The 25,816-nt window shown below is 47.9% G+C and overlaps 2 protein-coding genes across 8 annotated transcripts in view; one reads left to right on the forward strand and one right to left on the reverse strand.

Annotated features, from left to right (window-relative positions):
• The window catches only part of Sspn (sarcospan), a 46,132-nt gene extending 21,230 nt beyond the window's left edge, over positions 1–24,902 (forward strand). The window contains exons 1-3 of one of the 4 annotated variants that reach the window (XM_017592843.3): positions 6,487–6,618; positions 10,120–10,206; positions 15,815–20,445. In XM_017592843.3, the coding sequence (XP_017448332.1) occupies positions 6,610–6,618; positions 10,120–10,206; positions 15,815–16,180 (462 nt within the window). In that variant the 5' untranslated portion in view covers positions 6,487–6,609 and the 3' untranslated portion in view covers positions 16,181–20,445. Of the gene's footprint in view, positions 1–6,486; positions 6,619–10,119; positions 10,207–15,814; positions 20,446–24,376 lie in introns of those variants that run through there. The other 3 variants (XM_039108232.2, XM_039108233.2, NM_001109255.2) reach the window with 3 other exon arrangements.
• Positions 3,967–12,853, reverse strand: LOC102549898 (uncharacterized). Of its 4 annotated transcripts, XR_005504061.2 has the most exons (5): positions 12,686–12,853; positions 11,913–11,997; positions 11,710–11,776; positions 9,796–10,949; positions 3,967–7,177 (listed from the first exon to the last, which is right to left on the reverse strand). XR_005504061.2 is itself a non-coding variant. In XM_063286992.1 (4 exons), exon 4 carries the CDS (start codon positions 8,405–8,407, stop codon positions 7,493–7,495), a length of 915 nt encoding a protein of 304 aa, XP_063143062.1. In that variant the 5' UTR covers positions 8,408–10,949; positions 11,710–11,776; positions 11,913–11,997; positions 12,686–12,853; the 3' UTR covers positions 3,967–7,492. The 4 variants fall into 4 exon arrangements, 3 of the variants coding, with proteins under 3 accessions (XP_063143062.1, XP_063143063.1, XP_063143064.1); XM_063286992.1 differs by having other exon boundaries at positions 3,967–10,949; XM_063286993.1 differs by having other exon boundaries at positions 3,967–10,949; positions 11,710–11,997.
• Positions 24,903–25,816: the final 914 nt, after the last annotated feature.

Consider the following 25,816-nt stretch of genomic DNA (forward strand, 5'->3'; position numbering starts at 1 on the left):
TTCTGGAGGCAGATGACGGCATGACCCTCCCTCCGTCGTGTCCTTGTAAATGAGAGGCACCTTAGCGACCATTCCCGGCTGGATGGTTCTTTCACTATATAGATCTGTGTGATAGAAAGAACTCGCTATTCTGAGCCTGGTTTATGAAACTGAGACCTTTTATCCCAGGATTATAGTGAAAGCCCTGAGTTTAGTGCCCGTGCCTGATGCTTCCTGTATCTTTCTGTTTGGTTCAACCCTGAGCCGGCAGGCCAGATTTCAGCCCTTCTCTCTGTTCCCTGTCACCTCTGTCCTCTGCTAACAATGTCTTGTGCACTAAATTTGGCTGAAACTATTGTTTCCAAAAAACAGCAATACTGACTTTGGATCTAGTACAGCCAGAAACGATTTTTTTTCACTGAACAGTTGCTCTGTCTTTTAGCATTTATTCATGCCTTTATAGCATCATCACAGGGTCATCAGAAATTGCAAAACGCACTTCGGTCACTGAGCTCGGCATCTCTTGGGCACGTGTGGTAATAAACAGGCCTAGAGCCAAAACAGAACAAAGCAGAAAAGGAAGCTTCCCTCTCCAGATGTCTGCTAAATGTTCATGCCAGCGTTAAGGAGAGGTGTCTGAGAGGTGCCCGTTGCAGAAGGCCAGGTCACGACATGAATGGATTCATGTGTTCGCTTGACACTGTTCATCAGCTGCCTTGTGTGTGTTGGGTGTTACACTAAGCCCTTTCCGTATGCTGCCCCTTCAGTAGTGTAGGAAGCCAGCCTCACTGGTGTCTGAGACATGATAGAATTGCCAGACCTCCATGATAGAATTGCTAAGTCTCCATCTATAGCTGGGTGGCCCATCTTATCATGGATCCACGGGCGTTAACATTTCGTCCTGTGCCCTTGGTCCTTGCATGTCCCCCTGCGTGTCACATCTGTGGGTGTGAAGTCTCAGGTGGTTTGCAGTGGCTCTGTGCTGTTGAAGAAGGGGAGCTCAAAAGACCCTTGGAAGAAGCAACTCCACTGTCTCTGTGCCCACGCCAGGCCTGTGCAAGCTCTAGCGTTAATCTTGTTGAGGATTACCAGTTCTTTTGTTTTCCAGGAAAAACTATCGTTTAAAAATGAATGGCCTCTTTTATGTCCTGCTTGATGAGGAGGATGTTGAGGTGTTTGTTGTCTGTAGTTCTCGGCCACTGCCGCCTCGTGGGCCCCTCTACTCACTTAAGGACACCTCAGGACTATGGAGGTAGAGATCTGGGTCTTGACTCCTCACTGAGGATTTGCAAGCCTCCAGGAGTCCGTGGTGCATAATGGTGTCACAGTGCACACTGGCTAAACAGAGCGAGGCTGTGTCTAGGATGTGGTAGGGTGCTTTTGTTTATTTGCATATATTTTCCCTTTTCAGCTCAGACTTCAGGGTACGTTACTGGCAGAAACTGAGGTCACGTGAGATGGGAAGCGAAAAGAGTGCCTGCTGTGGTTCTAGGGAGTTACTTAGCAGTCTTTAAAACAGTTTATACCTTAGGCATTGACTTGGACCCCCCAGGGCTTCACACAGGGCTCAGCCATTCAGGGGAGGAGCAGGCTACACAGGTCCTCTCTGTGTCACTGGTTGCCAGGATTCCTCCAGGGAGATCCTGTCGCCCCTATGGTGGCAGGGACAGTTGGTGTGCTCTGCTGTTGGATTGGTGAAGTTGATTCCCGGGCTTCTCACTGAGTTTTCTGTTCCTTGTCTACAAAGCAGAACTACTAACAGTGATCTCCCAGACACTCGTGAATGTGAAGTAGAAGCCTGGTGTGGTGCACACTTGAGGACCCACCACTTGGGAGGCAGAGGCAGGAGGATCGGGAGCTCAAGGTCGTGTTCAGCTGCAGAGGGAGTTAGAGGCCAGCCTGGATTCTGCAAAACTCTCTGGAAAGCAACAATAAAACAAAACAAAATAATTTGCTTGCACAATTTGCTTACTGAGGTACCTGGCATTGAAATTGCTTGTTCTTAGCAGTGATTGTTAAATCATGCAGGCTTTTCCTAAATTAATATCAAGAGAATGGGCAGTGACCACTTACACAGATACTAATTAAAAGGCACAGTACTTGCAACCAACAGTGTCGACTTCGACCCTGGCTATCCCGGCAGTACATTCGGGACCTTTTAATAGACTTTAAACTTGATCTCTGACAGCCACAGTGATGATGGCATTAGTAATCACCAGCTGATGATATATCGGCGATCGATAGCGGCCTCAGGCTGTACAGAAGGATTACCCCAGGTGCCTTCTTTACATCCCTATTAGTCATCAGATTAACCATCACGACCAAGCATGCACTATTGCTTCCTTTTGCAGAGGGAGGAACTGGGAACGCGGAGAATGGGTTAGAGCCAGGCATGGTGGTGCATGCCTGCAGCCCTACTACTCAGGAGGTCAAGACAGGAAGGCCGGAGTTCAAAGCCAGTCCTAGCTACTTCCTAGTAGTGACTTCCTAGCCAGCCTGGGTTCCATGAGACTCTGGCTCAGACGAAGGTGGGGATTGTACTTCTCGAGCAAAGAGATGGAATAAAAATTGAAGCTCTTTCCCCCCCCCCATGCAATGCTGATACCACCCGTACAGTTCCATACTTGATTTTTAATTGAACCAGCAAATCAGTTCTCGCTTGTTGAAGGGACTCTGACTCAGGGTCTCGTGGTTTTGTCTGTTATTTTTTTTCTTCTTCTCTGTGTGTACTCATTAAGAAATATGAAGGACGTATTTCTGTGCCTTGTTATTTTGCATTTACCTAAATCTGTAGTGAGGAGTGAGGCTGTGCAAACAGACACAGAAGCTGCCCGTTGCGATCCCGTTGCTCTTACACCCCATTCTGTCAAGCCCAACAGCTGTATCTTCAACGGATGTACACATGTTTAAAAGATATGGCTGTTTCAGTGACTGTAACATTATGAAAGGGACAAAGGGTCCTGACATTAATTGGAAGGGAAGCACGGTTTTGGCTGTGCTTATTCCACAAAGGGATGTGGGTCATCCTGATATTCAGTGTTTCCATGGTGTATACGTTACCCACCCATTATCCACTTAGCAGAGGGGCAGGCTACCACATCAACTGTCATTTTTATTTACTAGTGGTCTTGGCATACTAGAATATCGACACTAATAATTTTATTAGAGTATATTGTTATAAGTGTTGTATTTTGTGATTACTATGATGTCATGCATATATATATATATATATATATATATCACATACATGAAGTATTTTCCATGCATAGATAGGTAGATGGATGGATAGATAGATAATGGATAGATAAGTAGATGATAGATAGATACATAGACAGACAGATAGATACTGTCTGCTGTCTGAAGCATCTAGGAGGGTCCTTATGTCTCTCAAAGACAAAGGTGAGCAGAGTGTTTAGTGGGGTTTCTCTTTGGCTCTCTCCTGTGTTCCGCTGTACTGAGTCTCTGCCGACCACAGAGATTCTGTACAGCTGGTAGAGCTTTATTTGCCGTATGTAGGAATAAACCAATCTCACTGGGCGAGCAGATGCTCCCATCAAAGCAGAGGCAGAAGATGTGGGAGCGGGTACAGGAGTAAGTCCAGCTGTCTCATGAGAACTGCGGACGGCCATGCCCCTCTGCTCAGCATGCCTCAGTTCAGCACTCTGGCATTTGCTCTGGCAGAGTTTACTGCATGGAAATGACTGCATGTGGTAAACAGCTCTGGGCCGTTGTTGGACTTTGCTGCCACACCCCTGAAGACATGGTCCAGTTTTGCAAAGGATTTTTTGCTTCGGTTGTGTGGGCGATAACCACTCCATGTTTCAGGGTGACTTGCCACACAGGATAATAATTCAGAGATGCTCCCAGAGCCTTCCGGAGGATGGAGGGTACAGGCTCTGGAGTGAGGTTGTGTTTAAGTAGCAATGAAGACAGAAGGGCTCTGCCTCCAATTTAAAGGGTTCTTACATTAGGAAGCACTAACTTGTCTCGTGGCGCCAACGCTTTTATTGTGTATACATTATGAATATTAAAAATTCATCTTGCAATAAATGTACGCCTAACCTTTTACATTCCAAAGTCTCAGAGGACGAGGGGGAAGAAATATATGTAAAGATTTCCACACTGGGCTGAACACACTGTAAGTGGCCATCGATAACAAATCTGTTTTCACGCCTCATAAGAAAGGGCTCGATACCGTGTCCCGCCATTCTGATAGATTCCACTCGGGCACTCAGGGAGCTGCTGTGTTTGTGCTTAGACCTGTTCTCAGGATGTGGCCCCAGGACCAGCAGCCTTGGGGTTCGTTAGGGATACAAATTCTGGGTCTCAACCCTAGATCTATTGAATCTTAAATTGTGAGGATGGCACAGCCCGTAAGATGATTCTGAACCTTCTCGGCCTTGTCTAATGAGGAAGGGGCAAGGAGAATGAGTAGAGAAAACCCTCCAACCATGTTGACGTGTCCCCTGCGATCCTGAAGTCTTGACTCTGTAAGCAATGTTAATGGCTCTCTTGCTGATTCGTATTATGTATTCTCCCGGCTCAGTATATGCTAACAGCTGTCTTGACTAAGGCCACATCATGCTGATAGACTACAATACATTTATCAGTTGTGGAAAATGACTCTGAGTAGTTTACCTTAGATCATGGATGCGGGTGGCCGGCTGTAGAGATTTTCTTCAAGAAGATGCAGCAGAGAGCAGTGCCTCTGCTCTCTGTGGTGGTCCGTTGGCTTCATGACCGTAGGCAGAGGTTAAGTTCCTCCTGTTACAATATTGATCGGATGAAAGCCCTCTGCATCCAAGAGTTACAGAAATAGAGTCACGTTTCCAGTTTACAAGTGATCGATGGGGCCGAGAAGGGAGGAGAGATAACGAACGGTATTTGGCAGGAGAAGGTTGTATCCCCCAATACCCCTGTGTAGCAACACTGTCAATGACGGGAAGAGGGAAACAAAGAGGTTGAGGTAGTGAGACTGTTACAAGGCCAGACTATACACATCGAGAGAGGGGAATGATAATAATTCCCGTTTTTGCAGACTATCTTGGAAAGTCATTTATACAAACATCTCACCGTGTTGGGTCTCCCTCCTGCTCACAGTTCCTTACCAGGCACCTCTGCAGTCCATTAGGTCAAATAATCAAAGCCACCGTGTAGCAAGACCCAGGACCCCTCCTCCCGGAAACAGACCTGACATTCAGAGACCAATCCAGCCCTACTTAGCTCTCCAGCTCACAAGAGGCAGTGCAGGCTTGACCACATACAGACAAAAAGGTCTTTCTATAGATGGGGAGGGGGGTTAGAAGCAAAGAACTTGTAGACACCACATATGTCTAAAATTAGATTAACGTGATTCCCTTTGCTCCCTTCCATTCAAAGGAACACTTCAAGATTTTCTTATCAATACAGTCGGTGATCTGGTCTCTCCAAGCGTTCGGAGACAAAGGCCCTCTTGCTTCTGGGCACTGATGTTCAGGCCCTGTGTCTTTGTGGGTTTTATATAGTGTGGTACCAGCTGGCCCACTTGGGCCTTGGTCTGGTCTGGTAACTTCTTAAACACCTCTGCTAATGTCTGCCTCGTGTTCTGTGGGCTTCCTCTCATAGATATGAGGGGAGCTCTGGCCCCAGTCCAGGAGATTCATGCATGAGCTTGCCCTTCTCTCTTTTGCCTGAAAGCCAGAGCACCCTGTCTTCTGTACATGCCTATACCCTGCCATCTCAGGAAGCAGGCCCTTCCTTCGGACTGGCAGGAGAACACTGTTTCCTTTCCCTGTGGCCATAAAGCTTTCTGCTTGAGGTAGTCAATAAATATGATTTTTCTAGAACATCCTTGTACATGCTACCAATAAAGAGATAAAAAAATTGTTAGTTGTGCTGTGGGTACAAACTCTCAGCCAGCTTATTAACATATGCTTAAGCCCTGTGATGACGTGATATGATGTACCAAAGTTAAAAGAAGTACATTTGAGGTACTTTTTGTCCAAAGTGGGTAACTTGGACTTTTTCTCCATTTTCACAAGGTTCTGTAGCCAGGCCAGTATTCCCTACAATTTTAACTGCTTCATGTAGGTGCATGACAAACACATCCTCAACCATCTTCCTCCCTGGAGCCTCTCTGTCAGGTCAGTTCCGCCACCTGCAACGCACGGCGGACATATTGTTCACACCTCCGCTGTACTGCAGCCTCTCTCTGGAAGGCTGGGTCAGCCTCGGAGTGAGCCTGTGGTCTTCATCTCTCAGTCTCCCAGAGTCAGAGAACAGTACGGCACAGACTGTGTAAGTCACTGAGTTCAGTGGTGGTCGAGGACAGGCAGTATGCTGTTGACCATGGCTGGACATTGCTATGCTACACTGTGCCTTGCTGGAGGTCAGGCCCAGTGAAGCAGACAGAGTGGCAGCTAAGGAAAAGAGGCTTTTCCGTTGGGGGTGGAGCAACTGTGATTACTTTTAAGATGCCGGTCAGTCAGTCTCGAACTTTTGAGTGCCCGCATCTCATAACAAGAAGGAGGGAACTCTCGGCAACTAAGATTTCTGTCCAGCAGCCTCCAGGGACAAAGACAGTTGCGTGGGGGAAACTCTTGATGCTGCTGACAGAAGCCGAGGAGAGAGCCCAGGCATGTGCTTCAGGATATGACAGAAGTAAGTTCAGAATGTTCTGTCTGGCTCGCCGCTGCCGAGCAAAACAAGGCCTTTGTTCCTTTGCTTTGGTTCCTCAGGCCCTCCGTGTGAGGATGCAGAGTGAACGGGTGCTCCATTGGCTTGTTTAAAAATGTATTTAAAGAATTGGAAATAGAAGCGGGGCTGGTTGGGAAGAGAAAGGAGGGTGTCACTGGAGTTGGGGGGCAGTGAGGGTAGAGGGTGATATGATTGAGCAATACCATTGTGTGTGTATAAAAACGTCATGATGAGACCTGCCATTGTGTGTTAGTAACTCACACCAGTGAAATAGTAATTTAAAAAGTTCCTTCAAGAATAACCTGCTCCCTGACTGAGAAACACAGGTGCACAGTGTCCGTCTCATCCAGAGTCACCATGTGGTACTGGACAGCAGGACTCACGTCTTCTGTGGTACAGCATCACCTCCTTGAGAACTGCTCTGGTTCCCATCCACATCTCTTCAGACCAGTGTGCTCATGATGTGTCTCTTTAGAGATGTCATCTGAGCTGGGTGTAGTGGCCCAGGTCTTTAATCCCAGCACTAGAGAGGAAAAGGCAGGCAGATCTCTGAGTTCGAGGCCAGCATGGTCTACAAAGCTAGTTCTAGGACAGCCAGGGCAAAACAGAGAAACACTGTCTAAATCAATCAATCAAGCAAGCAAGCAAGCAAGAAAACAAACTAACAAACAAAATGTCATCTGGACCTTACAGTGATCCTCCTGCCTCAGCTTCCAGAGTATTCAAATTACAGGCATGGACCACCACACCCAGAATCCTAATAGACTAATCTTGTTCAGACTGGTTGAATAGTATCACAGTACCCTTAACAAGTTATCAGACATCTCTACTTAGTTTCCTAAAATGTATCTGAGGCTATCCCACTCCCTGCTGGAGAGCCTGTATCTGAGGCTATCCCACTCCCTGCTGGAGAGTCTGAGGCCATCCCACTCCCTGCTGGAGAGTCTGTGTCTGAGGCTATCCCACTCCCTGCTGGAGAGCCTGTGTCTGAGGCTATCCCACTGCCTGCTGGAGAGCCTGTGTCTGAGGCCATCCTACTCCCTGCTGGAGAGTCTGTGTCTGAGGCTATCCCACTCCCTGCTGGAGAGTCTGTGTCTGAGGCTATCCTACTCCCTGCTGGAGAATCTGTGCCTGAAGCCATCCCATTCCCTGCTGGGGAGTCTGTGTCTGAGGCTATCCCACTCCCTGCTGGAGAGTCTGTGTCTGAGGCTATCCTACTCCCTCCTGGAGAGTCTGTGTCTGAAGCCATCCCATTCCCTGCTGGGGAGTCTGTGTCTGAGGCTATCCCACTCCCTGCTGGAGAGTCTGTGTCTGAGACTATCCTACTCCCTGCTGGAGAGCCTGTGTCTGAAGCTATCCCACTCCCTGCTGGAGAGCCTGTGTCTGAGACTATCCTACTCCCTGCCGGAGAGTCTGTGTCTGAAGTCATCCCATTCCCTGCTGGGGAGCCTGTGTCTGAAGCCATCCTACTGCCTGCTGGAGAGCCTGTGTCTGAGGCCATCCCATTCCCTGCTGGGGAGTCTGTGTCTGAGGCTATCCCACTCCCTGCTGGAGAGTCTGTGTCTGAGACTATCCTACTCCCTGTTGGAGAGCCTGTGTCTGAGGCCATCCCACTCCCTGCTGGAGAGTCTGTGTCTGAGACTATCCTACTCCCTGTTGGAGAGCCTGTGTCTGAGGCTATCCCACTCCCTGCTGGAGAGTCTGTGTCTGAGACTATCCTACTCCCTGTTGGAGAGCCTGTATCTGAGGCCATCCCACTCCCTGCTGGAGAGCCTGTGTCTGAGGCTATCCCACTGCCTGCTGGAGAGCCTGTGTCTGAGGCTATCCCACTCCCTGCTGGAGAGCCTGTGTCTGAGGTTATCCCACTCCCTGCTGGAGAGCCTGTGTCTGAGGCTATCCTACTCCCTGCTGGAGAGCCTGTGTCTGAGGCTATCCCACTCCCTGCTGGGGAGTCTGTGTCTGAGGCTATCCCACTCCTGCTGGAGAGTCTGTGTCTGAGACTATCCTACTCCCTGTTGGAGAGCCTGTGTCTGAGGCCATCCCATTCCCTGCTGGAGAGCCTGTGTCTGAGGCTATCCCACTGCCTGCTGGAGAGTCTGTGTCTGAGGCTAACCCACTCCCTGCTGGAGAGCCTGTGTCTGAGGCTATCCCATTCCCTGCTGGAGAGCCTGTGTCTGAGGTTATCCCACTCCCTGCTGGGGAGCCTGTGTCTGAGGCTATCCTACTGCCTGCTGGAGAGTCTGTGTCTGAGGCTATCCCACTCCCTGCTGGGGAGTCTGTGTCTGAGGCTATCCCACTCCCTGCTGGAGAGTCTGTGTCTGAGACTATCCTACTCCCTGTTGGAGAGCCTGTGTCTGAGGCCATCCCACTCCCTGCTAGAGAGCCTGTGTCTGAGGCTATCCCACTCCCTGCTGGAGAGCCTGTGTCTGAGGCTATCCCACTCCCTGCTGGAGAGTCTGTGTCTGAGACTATCCTACTCCCTGTTGGAGAGCCTGTGTCTGAGGCCATCCCACTCCCTGCTGGAGAGCCTGTGTCTGAGGCTATCCCACTCCCTGCTGGAGAGCCTGTGTCTGAGGCTATCCCACTCCCTGCTGGAGAGCCAAGCCACCTCTTTGTCACCCACCTGCTGTGTTTTGTATCTCCACCATGCCTTTTCTACTCTACACCTTGTTACAGTTCTACTGTGGGTCTGTTTGTCCCACTTAACCTACCTTATACGGCTCTATGACAATGGCATGAAGTTAGGTATGGAAAGCCCTTGAAGGAGCTCCAGCCTCTACAGGTGCCTCTTGCTGTTACTAGCAAGGGTCATTTCAAGCCTTCTTTTTAAGCAAATCCTCCATATTTCCCTATTAGCCTTAATTCCTTTTAGAATTCTCTGAGTGGCGTGTAGCCAATAGTGTCCTGCCTTAGAGTAGTGTGTGATTTTATTCTGGCCCTGATTGGACATACACTAATAGAATAGATTAGACTTTATTTATCATTGTATATGCTCTGAACTATCTTTTAGACTCTTGGGAATACAGAGGAACTTAATAAATACTGGTTAAGATGATGGCTTTACTATTTTAAAGCCACGTCCCATTGGGCTACAGAGACGGCTCTGTGGTTCCTTGTCTACTGCTCACCCACAGGACCTACCTGCGTGCAGTTTCTCACCCATGTTGGATGGTTTACAGCTGCCTGCAATGCCAGCTCTGAGGGATCTGACACCATCTCCAGGCCTCCGAGAACACTATGTTCATGTACATATACCCACACATGCACACACAAACACGCTCTCCGTTAAATGTAGCGAAAATGCATCTTTAAAGTTGTGCCTCACAGGTTGAGAGAAACACAAGTCACGAGCAAGAGAAAAGGTTCGGCAGCAGGGATGGCCCCTGTGGGAGACACTGACTGAGCCGTGTGTTGCTGGCATCCTCGTAACCCAGTCCTGTTTCTTTCCTGCGTCCCCTGCTGCAGGTCTGCGTGGTGGCCTACCTTGGACTGTTCATGCTTTGTGTCTCATACCAAGTTGACGAGAGGACGTGTGTCCAGTTTTCTATGAAGGTAAGTTGTTTCTCCTGTTTTCGGAAGCATCGCATAGAGAGGAATGTGACTGCAGACAAGAGGGAGCTTCTTAAGGTGCTACCTATCTGCTGACACCAGAAACTCCATTTACAGGCAGATAAAACATGTTCCGGGAGGGCGTTGGTCCAGACATAGAGGTAATGCTAGGATCTTTAATTAATTTCCATGAGTAGGGTTGGCCTACAGCATATGAAGTGGGACCTTTAATGACCCAGAACAAATGCTGAGCAGTGCAACCAAACACTATGCCAGGAAACAGTGTCTCTCTGGGTGCTCATTTTCATATCTTGGGGGTATTTGGAATATCCCAGCAATAAAACAGTCCGACTGTATGCCCCCTTGTAGGTGGGGTGCCAACACAGAAAGGGTTCACTGGGTGTGTCCGGCGGGCCCTGCTTATAGTCTGTGGGAAATGGCTAGGCTGTGCAAGGCTTGGCTGTCACGTGCTATGAACTTCCTGTCTGCCAGGGGAGTGCGTTTGATTGCAATCCTTTCAGGCACACAGCGCCGCACTGTGTAAAATGTCATCTCCAAGGAGAGGCTCGGACGGTCTCCCCTCAGAGGTGGGAAGAGGCTTGCACACTCCTCAGAGGTGGAGAACGTAAGGTCATAGGATAAACTGAGCACCCCTGGCTGGTGGCTTCACTTGGTGCCATAGTCCAGAATGAGAATGTCCTGTGTGTTTCTCTTGTCCGTCTGTAGTTGACTTCCCTCTTTGCTTCCTAAACCCGGGAGACATAAAGCCCAAGAATAAGTCAGTAATGTCATTTTAAAATCACAAAGGTAAAAAATAGGACGTGCTTAAAGTATGGAGATGTAGCTAGTGATGGCCCAGCATGGATGAAACCCCAGATCTGACCCCCAGCACCAAATCAATGGGGCATGGTAGCACATGACTGTGATCTCACCACTCAGGAAGTGGAAAGCGGGGAGATCAGAAATCCAAAAGTTCAAGGCCAGCCTCAACCGTATACTGAGTTGGAGGCCAGCAAAATTACATCATGGGATTCTGTCTGGAGGAGGAAGAGGTGGGAGAGGTGAGAGAGGAGAAGGAAGAGTTGTAGGAAGAAGAAAAGGAGGAGGAGAAGGAAAAGAAGGAGGAGGAGGAGGAGGAGGAGAAGGAGGAGGAGGAAGAGGAGGAGGAGGAGGAGGAGAAGGAGGAGGAGAAGAAGGAGAAGGAAAAGAAGGAGGAGGAGGAGGAGAAGGAGAAGAAGGAGAAGGAGAAGGAGGAGGAGGAGGAGAAGGAGAAGGAGAAGGAGGAGGAGGAGAAGGAGAAGAAGGAGAAGGAGAAGGAGGAGGAGGAGAAGGAGGAGGAGAAGGTGGTTGTATACTCCATGATAGTGGTATAAAAAACAATCTGCTCACACTTTTTAACAGATAACTGCGAGCCACCATGTGGGTGCTGGGAACTGAACCTGGGTGTTCTGGGAGAACAGCAAGAGCTCTCGACCCTTGGACCACTTCTCCAGCCCTGAAACTCACCTTTTTGATATGAGGTCTTGGTCTTTTTTTTTTTTAAGAAGAACAGACACCTGCTCAGACTCCTTTTCTGTGAGGTTGACCAAATAACAAGGTACGATGATGAGAAAAGAGAAAGAGAAAAGAAAAAGAAAGCCAAAAAAACCTCATAAGAAATAGCGTGCCAAGTCTCAGGGGCTTAATCCAGAAAGTAAAAACATCCTAACCTGGATTTTTCTGCAGTCACGGAAAGCACCCAGGCCTCCTTCCTTGCTTCACTTTCAGTGAGACCCCCAGCAGACCCTCCAACATCTGTACCATAAAATAAAATAAAATAAAATAAAATAAAATAAAATAAAGGAGATGGGGAAAGAAAAGATTGAAGCAAAGCAACCAGCAACTGTTGTCAGGGCCAGCAAGGCTGCAGATCCCCACTGGGAAGCCCTCCTTAGCTCTATCCTCTCTTTACCCATGACAGAGGCTGACAGACAAGAAACTCTTTCTCCTCTCCTCAAGGTGACCTTCTGCCAGGCTGCTGCCAGCAATCCCAGACATTCTCTGGCATCTTCAGTCCAAAAAGAGCTTCATCTGGGCTCCAACAGGGCATAGCGGATGTCCCCTGAGCTTCTCACAGCGTTTTAGGGGGGATGAAAGGGGCTTTTAGGCGGGACTCATCCCTGCATGGCTGCATTTTAGCCCCCACCCCTGGGCACCCTGGCCTAAGCTTTTTCTGAGAATGTATTGGGTACCTAGATAGACAGGGCAAGCCTGCGTGTTATGGTGATGGACTTTTCTGTTCTCTCTCTCTCTCTCTCTCTCTCTCTCTCTCTCTCTCTCTCTTTCTCTCTGTAACACACACACACACACACACACACACACACACACACACACACACACACACACAACCTGCTCGTAGACTCCAGAGACCACCAGCACTTTCCTGCTTTCTCCCTGGACTCTGCCTCTGGGCCTGGCAGGCCACTGGTGTGAACCCTCTTACCTGCCCTTCTGAGTGTCCCCCCTTTTCTGAGAGCTCTTGTGCAGTTGTGGAACCCCTGAAGGTCATGTGCCTGCGGACACCTTGCTGGCATTTCCCTGGGCTGCTCTGTGGCATCCACTTCCCAGCAGCAGCCAGGCCTCACCTTCTGGCCAAGGGGAGATCATTAAATCCAAACAGAACCCCCTCCTCCCAGAGCCACCAACTGGGAAAGCCACAGCGGGTTCCAATTACAGCAGGGCAGGAGAAAGCCTGGGGGTTACATAAGCACAGAGCTGGCCTCCAGAGATGTTCTGCAGGGACACCCACACTGGCTGCTGTCAAGGTCCCAAGGTGACTCCACATGCCTGCCTTCATTGTTTATTCTTGTCATGCGGGCAAAACAGAGCGCTTGGTTTTAAATTATGGGTTTTACTGCAGGAGCCTGTTGCTGTCAGACTTAACATCCTGAAAGGAAGGTGCCACCAGGTGCCACCAGCAGGCCTGAGTGTCTGTAACCTGACAGACAGGCAGCTTGCCTGATTCTGAGAGTCACTAAGTGTGAGCTGTCACTTGGCTAAGGGAGGTGGGTACTTTCCTTCTGTCCTGGAGCTGCTGGGTTCTGTAGTTAAGGATTGAGATTGTAATTAAGCAACCTCTGTGTGCCTTGCTAATGTTTACACCCTTCTGCAAGCCAAGTCTGCACTGCTCCTCTCACAGGACAGAGAGCAACCAGGCAGCAGGTCTCTGCTGAAGGATTCCTGGAACTGGCAGTGCCCCCCCCCCTTGCTGGTTTAATTCACAAATAGCCAGCTAGGGCTCCTGTGCCCTTCAAAGGTGGCAAGTCTGTATCCTTCTAATGACGATGTAAAGTCAGGGTTACAGGTATCATTCTGAATTTACAAGTAAAGAAATATTGCTTAACATGGCAATGGATTAGCTTCCCCCTTCCTCTACCCCTCCCCCCAGGAGCACTAGGGATGAGCTCCCCCCTTCCCCCAGGAGCTCTATGGATGAGTTCTCCCTCCCCCAGGAGCACTATGGATGAGCTTCCCCCTCCACCTCCCCCCAGGATCACTATGGATGAGCTTCCCCTGTCCCTTCCCCCACCCCAGGAGCACTATGGATGAGCCCGACATCCCCCTCCTGGAGCACTAGGGAGTGAAGCCTTATTTAGGTGGCCTGGCCTGCCGGTTCATGCTCTCATGGTTGTGCATTTGTTCCATGGTCTTTGGCAAAACAATATTTTGAGTCAAAATGTATCCTTTACATTTTTAAATTATACTTTATCACTCATTTATTTTTTGCGTGTCTCCATGCTATGATATGTGTATGTGGAGGTCAGGGGACATCTTTCAGGGAGTTGGCTCTTTCCTGGGTATTGAACTCAGGTCATCAGACTTGGTGGCAGGAGCCACCCATTGAGACCTCTTGCCAGCGCTGTTTTCTTTAAAATAGACAAACTTCTTGTTGACAGTAAGTGAACTTTCCCAGTGGTAGGTATTATGACTAGCTACAGTTTAAGGACACGTGTGTGCATCTGGGTGTGACTGTGCTTATGTGCATCTACGCAGTAGATGGGAGAGCAATCACATTGGTTGCCAAAACCCATAGCTAAAAATGCTGTGGTGAAAGTTCAGCTTGGGGCTCTTCTACTAAGAGATGACTACCCGGAGGGTAATGACACTTTAACTGGGTCTCTCCTGCTAGCAGTTGCCCGTGGCCAACACAAACCCGCTTTTCACACCGGGAACTTAAATCTCAAATGTTTCAGAAAAATCCATAGTACTTTCAATATTCTAACCCATTAGCCTTACACAGTAAATCAATATTTTAAAGTCCACTTTCACATGAAACATAGCCACTGAATGCTTTGGGGACAGGAGCAAAGCAGTCCTTTGAATATCGCAAATTACACAAATCCTTTCTAAATTTTATAATGCTGTCATTTTGCATTTATCTGATTCTTTCCCTCCAAAGAACATGAAATATGTCAAATACAGAATACTCCGGTTACGTTTCTAAGGCATAAGTTGTTTCATCCAGGCAAGGTAGCACCTGCCTGAAACCCCAGTACTTGAGGGGAGGAGGCAGGAGGATCGTGAGTTCAGGACTGGTCTCAGCCACACAGCAGAACTGCTGCTAGTAAGGGGTAGCTTTTTGTCTCCATTGCAGCATAAATCTTGCCCTACAAACTGTAGACAAGAGTTCCAATGTCTGTGGAACTGGTCTGTATCTGGACCTCACGTGGGGGAGCAGTCAGAGGTCTGTGAGCCCAGTCACAAGAGCATCTCTCTTGCTGTACGGTAGACCATATTGTGGCCATTGCCAGTGAGAACGTACAACTTTTGCTCACAGTGGTCCAGACGTCAGTGAACTAAGACAGAGATGTTTATGGAGAGTCCGCCATCCCTTGCAGTTAGAACTTTAACCAGTCACGTCCAGTCCCAGAGCTAACACGAGTCATCTACTTTTTACAGCCACGTTTTGTTTTCCTCCCAGAGGCCTCTTGGTTGGGGTTCTTGACTATCACCGCTGTAGAGCGCTGCCACGCTAAGCACGTCTGTTTTTCATTAACCCTTATTGTTAGTTGATCAATTTTTAACAATTTTGACCAGTGTGATGTTTTCATTACAGAAACCTGTTTTTTGCTTTCATATCTTGTCTCTACCCTGTGACTGACTTTTCCCAATTTTATAGATAAGTGTGGGGTGCCCTCTGGAAGAGAGGGCTTCTTTGGGATTCATTTGCGTTACTTGCTAAAGCTAGACATAAACAGTTCGCAGGCAAGCGAAGAGGTCGTTGCAATCCATAAGAAAGGCCGGCTCTGCATGATAAAGGGTTAAGGACTGTTTCCCAATAAATAAGTATAGAGCTGTCATGGCGGCACACATCTACAGTCCCAGCACTTGAGCGCTGGAGGCAGGAGGATTGGGAATTCAAGCCCTTCCTCAGCTTTAAAGATAGTACGGGTCAGCCTGGGGTACGGGAGCAAAAGCCGGTGATTTAACTGATCAGCGTGGGAGTAAGATCCGCGTCTTGGGTGTTATATTTTGAGAAGAGAATGGCCCGTGCCTCAGAGAGCTCAAACAGTGTTCACTGGTTTGCTTTGCAGTTGCTCTGGTAACAGGAAGCGCTTCTTCTCTCTTGCAGGTGTTTTATTTCCTGCTGAGTGCCCTCGGCCTGATGGTCTGCACGCTGGCCGTGGCCTTCGCCGCCCACCACTATTCCCTGCTTGCACAGTTTACCTGTGAAACCTCCCTGGATTCTTGCCAGTGCCGGCTGCCTTCCGCGGAGCCTCTCAGCAGGGCCTTTGTTTACAGGGATGTGACTGACTGTAGCAGCATCACTGGTACTTTCAAATTGTTCTTAGTCATCCAGATGGTTCTAAACCTGGTCTGTGGCCTGGTGTGCTTGCTGGCTTGCTTTGTGATGTGGAAACACAGGTACCAGGTCTTTTATGTGGGTGTTGGGCTGCGCTCCCTGATGGCTTCTGATGGCCAGCAACAAAAGGCCTAACAGGTTGGCTCCGTGGGAGACAAGCTCAGAAACAGCACACCCACCGGCCAGCCGAGGCGAAAACCACAATTTTTTAAAGGCAAACTTTTGACAACAAATACCTTTTCATTCTCTAAATGTGTATTTTTAGATTTTTTTTCCCGCAGAAAACAAAAAAAAAAAACTTATTTTTGGATCTCTATTGTACTTTAAAAAACAAAACAAAACAAAACAAAAAACTTTTTGTGAGGACAGGGGTGGAGAGACACGGCTCACAAGGGAAGAGGACTCACTGCTCTTGCAAAGGACTCGAGTTCAAGTTCAGTTCCAGAGCCCAAGTTGAGTGGCTCACAGCTACCTGTATCTCCAGTTCCAGGGACACTGGGTGCTGTGCGCATGCGCGCGCACATACGTAATTTTACAAGCCAACTTATTTTTAACGTTCTAATGAGAAACAAGATTCAAATTGACTTGGTGAACACCAAAAGGAAAAGAACAACAGACAAGGGACGAATGACCTTGAGCCGGTGCTAAGCTCTGGTGCTTATTTAGCCCTACGGCTCTCCCATCCCCGCCCTCCTCTGCCTTTGTGTCAGTCCAGTGCGATGGTGTGAACTGGCAACGCAGGCCATTCCCTAGACCCTAGATTCTTCTAGCTCTTTCTGCCGCCTGCCATTATCCCCTTGGTGTCTTGAGAAAGGTCTAAGGAAAGCCGGGTCTCAGTTGAGAGGTTTTATTTTTCACAGTGGAGATGTCTTCAAGGTATGAAATGGCTTTTTTAAAAAACCTAGTAGAACAAGAAGGCTCAGTGATTCTGAACACCTGGGCAGGGTGCAGCCTTCCGGTTGCCTTAGCTCTGATCCATGAGTGGGCTGCAGCCTCGAGAGGTCTGATTCACCATAATTGAAAGGTGGTGCTGTTGTATTCTTAACGACGTAGAAAGTTTAAAAATAATTATATTATGCCTCTAGACTGTCATCTAAAACAAATCATTAAGACTAATTTCCAGCTAATTGTTCATTAAAATTATGCTCAGGATTCTGTTTAATGAGCTCTGGCTGTTCTTAGGCAGCACCGCTGGTGTTAGGAAAAATTACAGCCACAAGGGAAGATGTCTGAAGATCTACTTTTCCTGGAAGATAACCACCACAAAAAAAGAAAAGAAAAGAACACTCAGGTTTAAAACACTCTCAGAGAAAAAAACAAGAGCATTTGTCATGGGAAATACTTCTATTAATAGCTCGTCTGTGATACATTGAGAAAAATCTCCCCTTGACCACTAAGTACCTTTAATGGGGATTGGGAACTACGGGTGAGTCCTGTCAAACACATGGACTTCCTGTGAAATCCTAGTGATGATGACTTTTACAGTTGACCTAGAGACAGAATGCCTCGAAGTCCTTGTTTGGGTGATATGTCCACAGTTAGGGCATTTAGGTTCAGTTTAGACTTAAGTCACAGTACTGGTTAAGACAGGCTTTGCTATGTAATTGGTACTACCCAGGGCAGACATGCATCTGTGGGTCTCAGCGAGTCCCAGGTCCCAGCTCAGCCAGGCTTGCCCCCACTCTGCCTATCCATATACTTTCCTGTCACAAAATTCCCCCCTAGAGAACACATACCCTTTTGCCTTTGAGGACTTTATATGATGCTGATAATGGAATCAGTCCTTCATGATCCACACACCCTACCTGAAGGAAAGGGATCACCACTGACTCTTATTCCTGATTAACAGATGCTTAAACTTTTTGCATTCTGACTTGCTTCCCGATCACTCGATCACTCGATCACTCGGGTCAAGGCAGCCCATCAGAGAGGATGGTGAGTAAAATTCCATCAGAGGAACAGGGGTGGGGCGGGGGTGGGGCAGGGGGCTGGTACATATCTTTAATCCCAGCACTTGGAAGGTAGAAGGAGATGGATTTCTGTGAGTTCAGAGCCAGCCTGGTCTACAAAGAAAGTTTCTAGGACAGCCAGAGCAGACAGAGAAACCTTGTCTTGAAAAAAACCAAAACCAACCAAACAAAAACAAGGGAAAAAAAAAAAAAAAAAGGACTGATCTCAGACAAAATTGCATGAACACAGCACGAAGTTTCCTGATACCAACCTGGGATACCTTTAGTGTTTGTTAAGAATAACCAGCTCTGGGCTCTGAAGATAGTTCAGTAACCTAAGTCCTTGCCATTCCAGTAAGAACTTGATCCCTTATAGAAAGGCCAGGCATAGTGGCGTGGAGGAAGAGAAGGCCACATCCCTGGGGCTTCCTCAACAGCCATCTCTTTTTTTTTTTTTTTTGGTTCTTTTTTTCGGAGATGGGGGGACCGAACTCAGGGCCTTGCGCTTCCTAGGTAAGCGCTCTACCACTGAGCTAAATCCCCAGCCCCAACAGCCATCTTTAATTTAGCATTTGAATTCTGGGTCCATGATGAGAGAGTTTGTCTCAAGGGAAAACAAACAAACTGAAAATAACCCAGAGTGGATAGCTGACCTCTGGCCTCACACAGTTAAGAGGAACCAAATTCACATTGACCTGGGATAGTGTCTATAGAAGCAGGAATGTGGTAGAGGATCCAGGATGTCACGGGCTGTCCTTTCAAAGTGAAGCTATCCTCCAGTCCGTTTCTGTGCACCCAGCCCGGCTGAAAGCACACACAGAATGCCTTTGTCCAACAAACTCAGCAGGGTTTTGTTTTTGTTTTCTCAATGAGAAAATGAAGATTCCCCGCCCAGTTAAGTTGCGCTATGATTTGCAAACGACTCACGGGGTGGTGGGGGTGGGTGGGCATTTTAAAGGGTAGAATAATTTTAGCCTGCGGGTTCCTACTTTCTAACACAACCAAGAGTTGGGGTGGTTTCAGCTCATGATACGACGTCTGCGCAGAATGGGGGATTTTACTGTTATGATCAGATATCCTTAACTCCCCAGAGAGGGGAAACGTTGTAAGTGAAGAGAAGGAGCAGAGCCCGATGATGGGGCCCTTCGCTGGAAGCTTGCTATATGCTGGGATGTGTAAGGATTGGGTTGCATGAAAAACAAATGGCTTTGGGCTGGATTTGGAGTATTTTGACGTTATGTTTTGCAAATATTGAAGCTTCAGTAAGGGCAACAGAGAAGGAGCAGGCACACAGCTTCTCACTTAGCAAAATGTTACACTTCAAATCTGTCGCAGAGCCAGGACGGTGACTGTGCCTTCCAAACTGTAGAGCAGTGAGCTTTGAGCAGCTCCCCCCTCCCCCAGCCTCCTTCAGGAGGATTAAATGAATCAAGACTTTTCCAAGAGGAGAAATGGCCAGGGCTTGGGATAGGAATACGGCCACCTGGGTTTACAGACTGTAACTGAGCCCACTCAACGGGTCTGCGCCTTTACGGTGACTGCCATCTGTGGCTCCAAACTCCATCCAAATTGGTGTAGGCAGCACCTTGGAGCCGTGCCTAAACCGTAGCTACTCAAAAGCCCTAGAAACTGTAGTCAAGTAACAGGCATCACATGCCCCTATTTGGATGCAGAACTTAGATATTCTCTTTCGACCGCCTTCCAATGTGTTCCTACAGTGGAATTCCATTCTATATTACTTTTATCCATGTCCAAGACCTGAGGATCTCCTGATACTTCTTCACTCATGTCTCTGTGCATTATATCTGGGGCATATTTATGAAACTGCCTTGATAAAAGCGACCCAAGGGGTGTCAGGAGGGGCAACTCTGAAGGGGCTACTTAAAGACGATCAGAAATGAACTTGAAAGCTGTCCATCACTTGCAAACATGAACTGTGTCTTGATATTTCCTGATGACTGTCTCTGAACTATTACCGTGTGATCACCTCTGTATAAATATGCCACTGGATTTTACTCTTGTTAACCCAGAATGTGCTTTAGCTGTGTAGTGTAAGTTCAGCCTATCTGACGGCCAACTGCTTAGTGTTGAAGTCACTGAAAAGAACTCACGTCTTCTAATTTTCTTGTCTCAAGTGAGCACTGCCTCTTTCAGAGCCATGGGTCTGCATTACGGGGCTGTAATCTCCTTTCCTGGCCTTGATCAAATCAAGAGTAGAAGATGGAGTGTTTCTATACACTTGAGGTGGTTATTTTTAAAGGGTGTGTGTTTCCTTTCTTAATAAACTTTTCATAATCCACAAAGACATGGTGTTGAATACGTTTTATATTGACCAGGTGGTGTGTGTGAACTTGTATATGTAAACTCTCTCTGGTTAGTGTTTGCTTCAGAAACACGGCTTGGAAACCTCAGATCATTATGTTAAGTGAAATAAAGCCAGGTTCAGTAAAACCAGTATTGCGCGTTTTCTCACGGACATGGAGACTAGAACATGTGTGTGTGTGTGTGTGTGTGTGTGTGTGTGTGTGTGTGTGTGAGAGAGAGAGAGAGAGTAGCTCATTAAACTTCAAAGAGGACTATAAGGGAGGAGGGAGAGATCTTAATGAGGAGGGTGAGGGGAAGGGAGGGGATGAACATGGTGACTGGAAATTAATTATCGCAGTGAAACACATTCTATGCTAACTTTAAGAAATGTGATTTAGGGGCTAGAGAGATGGCTCAGTGGTTAAGAGCACTGACTGCTCTTCCAGAGGTCCTGAATTCAATTCCCAGCAACCACATGGTCGCTCACAACCATCTGTAATGGGATCTTCTGATGTGCCTGAAGATAGCAACAGTGCACTCACATAACTAAAAATAAATAAATCTTAAAAAAAAAGAAATGTGATTTGGAAAAAAATTAAAGAATGAAAAGAAAAAAAAAAAAAACCAACCTGTCTTGGGAATAGAGAAGAAGCGAGGCAGTAATACCGATTTGGCCCAGGCGGTCCGTATGCCACGCTCTACACTAGGGTAGAGGTCAGCGTTGTAATTGGTCCCCAGGTAGAACTCGAGCTGGAGGGAATCTTGGAGGGGCACCTGGGATGCTGATTCCTATTTTTTTATTTTTATTTTTTTTTATTTTCTTTTTATCGGAGCTGGGGACCGAACCCAGGGCCTTGCGCTTGCTAGGCAAGCGCTCTACCACTGAGGTAAATCCCCAACCCCGGGATGCTGATTCCTAATTTCTATCAATCAATGTCAAATAAAGCTGACTGGCTCTGAGAATGGGATAGGCACTCATAAATCTTCCACATTGATATGTGTGCGCCTACGTGGAGGTCTTCTCCTCAGATCTGGATGCAAGGGCCTCCTCTTACCAACTAAGCAGCATCGTAAGAGGCCCTCACACTATGCGTGCAACCCTTATTGATTAGTTCGGGAGGCATCTGAAATAAAAAAAAGCAGGAGATAAGTAAGGCTGTGTATCCCGAGCTGTGTATTCCTGGTGTTAAGGCCCCCAGGGTTAGGAGCCTGACCGCCATTTATTGCCCTAAGGTTGAACAGCCATTTGGTTTTTAGTTTCTGCATAGGTGGTTTTCAATTTCTTACCTAAGAGACTTCAGTGCATGCTTTCTTCCTTCTGTGTTGACATAGCCTATGGTACCCTTCGATGACGCCATACTTGTTCCCCACGAAGCTGGTCATTGTGAGGTACGGGACGTGTAGTGCCATGTCGTTTCAAAAATTCACAGTGCAAGCAGAAGTCGGGACATCTGCAGACGGCAGTTCTGTACAACAACTCATTCACATCTGTCCGGTAGATATTTATACATGTGTGGTCTGGTCCCTTAAAAAGTCTGGGAACTTAAAGGTTGCCCTTTTCGTTGGGGAAGATCATTAGGATTCTTAACCTGAGGGACTATGACATACAATCACATGACGGTTGGAGGACAGTAGAAGGTATATCATCATTTCAAAAGTGAAGGTTCCAGGGACCCTCAAGCTTTGGTGGGGCCATCCATTCCCTGTGTCTGCAGATGGCTTTGTAGGCCTACAGTCTCATCTGTGCAGCGCAAGGCTGGTCCTTAATACCGAGACAAGAGACCAAGGAACAAGAGACGAGAGGTTCCGTGGACTCTGGACCTAAAAACATGGGACGACTGCTCTCTAGGTGAGATGTCTCCGTACTCGGTTGAACTTCCTTCCAGAACTTTCTCCCCATAAATGGACATAGTGTTGTCTCTGTCCAATCAGGTGTGGCTCTTGACAAGAGGCTGACTCAAGGACCCAGTGCTGTGACCAGAGATGACTTTTTTTCTTGTGAATCCACAGCTGTCCCCTCCGCCTTCCTAGACGTGAGTCTCTCAGACCAGTGGTGTCTAAGTGGTGAAGTAGGCAGGCACACTATTAGACTCAGAAAAGCCAGAGGGGAAAGTGTGTAACTGGAGTTATTTTAAGTTCTTCCAGCCGGGTAGAGCCCATATGCTCTTACAAAAGGGCTGTGTCTTCTTGGGCAGGCAGCCTCTTACTATGTCTTTCATCTTTCGGTAATGTTTAGATTGCAGCAAAATGACAAAAAGGTAGAAAATAATTCTCCAGGGAGAGAAGACTTCCTGCATTTAAATATGGGGAACTTAGAATTTCAAACATTGAGTTTGGCCAGGAAAAAAAAGTGTGGGGGCATGATATCTTGGGCATATTTGGGGGCTGGGTGAGGGAACCACAGAGAAACCTGGATTCCGTCTGGCCTGGTTTGGGTTAGAGCAAAAGCAATGTCCCTGGAACAAATTTTCCATCCACCCAGCCTGCAGTGTCAAAAGCTACTCCAGATAACTCTGGGGGAAATGACCAAGGTGATTATTTTTCCTTGAGGTTTCATTCCCTCTTCCCCATGGGCTTTCTGCATTCTAGAGATTTTTGTGCATATCACACACATGTGAAACACACACACACACACACACACACGCGCGCGCGCGCACATACACATGCACGCTGCCCCCCCCCACACACACACACCAGAGCAAACCTGCCTCTCCTTTCTCTGATAAAGTATTTCGAACTAAAATATTAGTGGCTGACATAGAGATTCCCGTGAATGCAAGTTGCACATTAATAGTTATTCTCTCTCTCTCTCTCTCTCTCTCTCTCTCTCTCTCTCTCTCTCTCTCTCTAAAGACTAACAAATTTTTCAGATCTAGAGAAGGGACTCATGATGCCAGAAAGTGGAGACCTGGCCAGCTGCTTTAAACCCAGCCATGTAGGTAGCCACCTACTCTGTCTGGCCAGGATTTTGACAGAGCTCCGGGGTTGGTGGGACACGGAGACTATTTCCCATCAGCCTTGGCTGTGCTATCAGCCCGCAGCCTAAGTGGCTGCAGGTTATAAGGCTGACATATTGAGAGGAGGCTACCAGAAAACGAAGGGGAAGGGGTCGCTCCTCACTCCACTGCAGAGGGCTTTTACTGTGAAGGGAGGGTGAACGAACAGAAGGGGAGAATTCACACAGTAGCTCCTGGCCTGTCTAGTTCCAGGAGCATTGCTGAAAGCACACCAAGGTTGACTAACTTCTCAGACCCCAGGGCTTCTCCTTGTCTCCCACAGAACACCCCCAGACGCTGGCCTGGCTCCACACCAGCCCAGAGGAGGATGCCAGCCAATAAGTGGGAAAAACTCCCAAATTGTAACTTAACAGAGTGATCTTTTTTTTTTTTTTAAATTCCCCAAATGTGTTTTCCCCAGTCGGTGAGCACAGACCTGTGGTTTTCTTCTCCCCTGGCTTTACAGCCTCTGCCTCAAGCCAAGAGACTTGGCTCCGCTTCCCCCTGAGTCAGAGTCTCGGCTGGTAGCTGAACCCAGGAAGCCCCGGCCCCCACATCTCTCCCTAGAACCACCAGACCACACCGCCTCCTGAGCTAGGTCCTCTTGGCTGGGCGCGCTGCCTCCTCTTTGTTTGGAAAGCGCCATCTTACGTAACTCCAGAACCTACTAAATGCTCCATTGTTTTCTACTTGGGAGCACTCAGAACAACCTATTACTGACTTATGACTTATCACCAAGATAGAATCTTTTGCCCACATCTCCTCAGCCCTTGGAACCGGCCTCACCTGCCTCACAGGAATCAATGGCCAGGCTTAAGACTTGTGGTCTTTGGGGAATCACAGGTTCGGAGGAAGGTGCAGGGAATACAAAGGCAGGTTCACCCATAGGTCATGGTGGTTCGCTCCCCTCAGGCCCCACGGGGAAGCCATTTGTAACTCAAGGCCGAGGCGCGCATAAACAATTCTGATCTGATTATTCCCTTATAATCTGATTTTGATAAGTAGCTGATGAAACGGGAGGTGTCTTGGCCCTAGGAGAAGAGATACCCAGGCGATATAATCAGGTTCTCTTATCTCGCCAGGCGGGGGTTGATTTCAAGACTCCTATTAATAGCTCAGGATGGCAAGACCTGCGACCTCTGCCCTGGATCTTCCGAGCCTTGAGAGCAAAGCAGCGACAGCAGCCGATTGGATAAGGTCTCTTCGTCCATCTTTATTTTCTACGAATCTCTGATTGGCCCTGTTGGGGATTCTAGTAATTACTGTAAGCTGGCACCTCCAGAAGAAGAAAAGAAAAAGACCTCTTAGGATTCAATTAAAAATTAAAGGGACCTTTGTGTGTGGTTACCAAGGAGCTTTCACAGCACAGGCGGGATGTGACCTGCATGGATCAGACACCCGCAGGTGACATTTCCACCGGGTTCTGCTGCCTCAGCAGCCCGAGGAAGAGGGGTTGGTGAGGTCAGGGGAGAATGGGCTGCCGCTCTCTCTCTTCCCCCACAGACCTGCGGTCCTCTAGGACCGCAGGCCTCCGTTCTTTCTTTCTCTTGTGGGACCAGCTAGCTGTGTGACCAGGTTCAGGCAGAAGGGTGCTTCTTTTCTTTGCTAATGACAGGGAACCTCAGGCAAGTCTTTCAGGGCGGGTGGGGTGGGCTGAGGTTTTTTTGGGGTGGGGGGAGTGCTTCAGCTTGTCCTGTTTATTTACTGAGTTTCAAAACCTTAGAAGCTGGAGACATGGTTCAGAGTCAAGGGTGCTGTCTGCTTTCTCAGAGGTCCAGACTTGGTTCCCAGCATTTGTACCTGGTGGCCCTTGGGGAATCCAGTGCCCTCTTCTGGCCTCAACAGGCGTCCAAACGCATATACCTGTAGACAGACACACTCCTAAATAAAAATATTTTTTAAATAAAAATACTTTTAAATAAAAATAAATAAATAAAAATAAAATAAAAGTATTTTTAAGTAAAATAATTTTAAAATAAAAATATTGGAGACCTGTTCAACAATTGTTAGGCAGAAGCTTCTCGCAGGAACTACCCTCGTGTCTTGCAAGGGGAAATTTTAGAGCATCTACTTGGAAATGCCTACCCTGTAAAATAGGAGGAAATCTGCTGATTCTGATACCTTCTTTCCTGCTGACAGGTTGAAGTTCACTCACCAGGAGGAAGTTAGGTTGTTTGGTTTTGGTTGAAAACAACTTGCATTCCTGGACGTGCGAGGGCTGCTTCGGCGGACAGGTACACGCAGAGCTGCCCGTGGCTTGAGAGGTTATTAGAGACCTGCTCCTCATTGCTTTCTGTCTGGCCATGACGGGGTCCGCAGACATGGGTGGGAAGCTCCTGAATGAATGCGTGTGGCATGGGAGAAACCCTTACAGGGACCTGGGGAATGTTTCTGTCTGGAGGATAGACGCCATCCTCTGAACGCCCTTCACACCGCACACAGCTCTCTCTGTAGCTGCTTCCTTCGCACGGCACCCAAGAGCTGTGAAAACATCTACTGCTGAAAATCAGGGAAATGACAAG

This window comes from Rattus norvegicus, chromosome 4 (assembly GCF_036323735.1).
Source record: "Rattus norvegicus strain BN/NHsdMcwi chromosome 4, GRCr8, whole genome shotgun sequence".
Taxonomy (NCBI): Eukaryota; Metazoa; Chordata; class Mammalia; order Rodentia; family Muridae; genus Rattus; species Rattus norvegicus.

Excerpts from the sequence above, each read along its gene's own strand:
- LOC102549898 (XM_063286992.1), bottom strand. The coding sequence starts at position 8,407 with ATGGCCTCAGATACAGGCTCTCCAACAGGGAGTAGGATAGTCTCAGAC.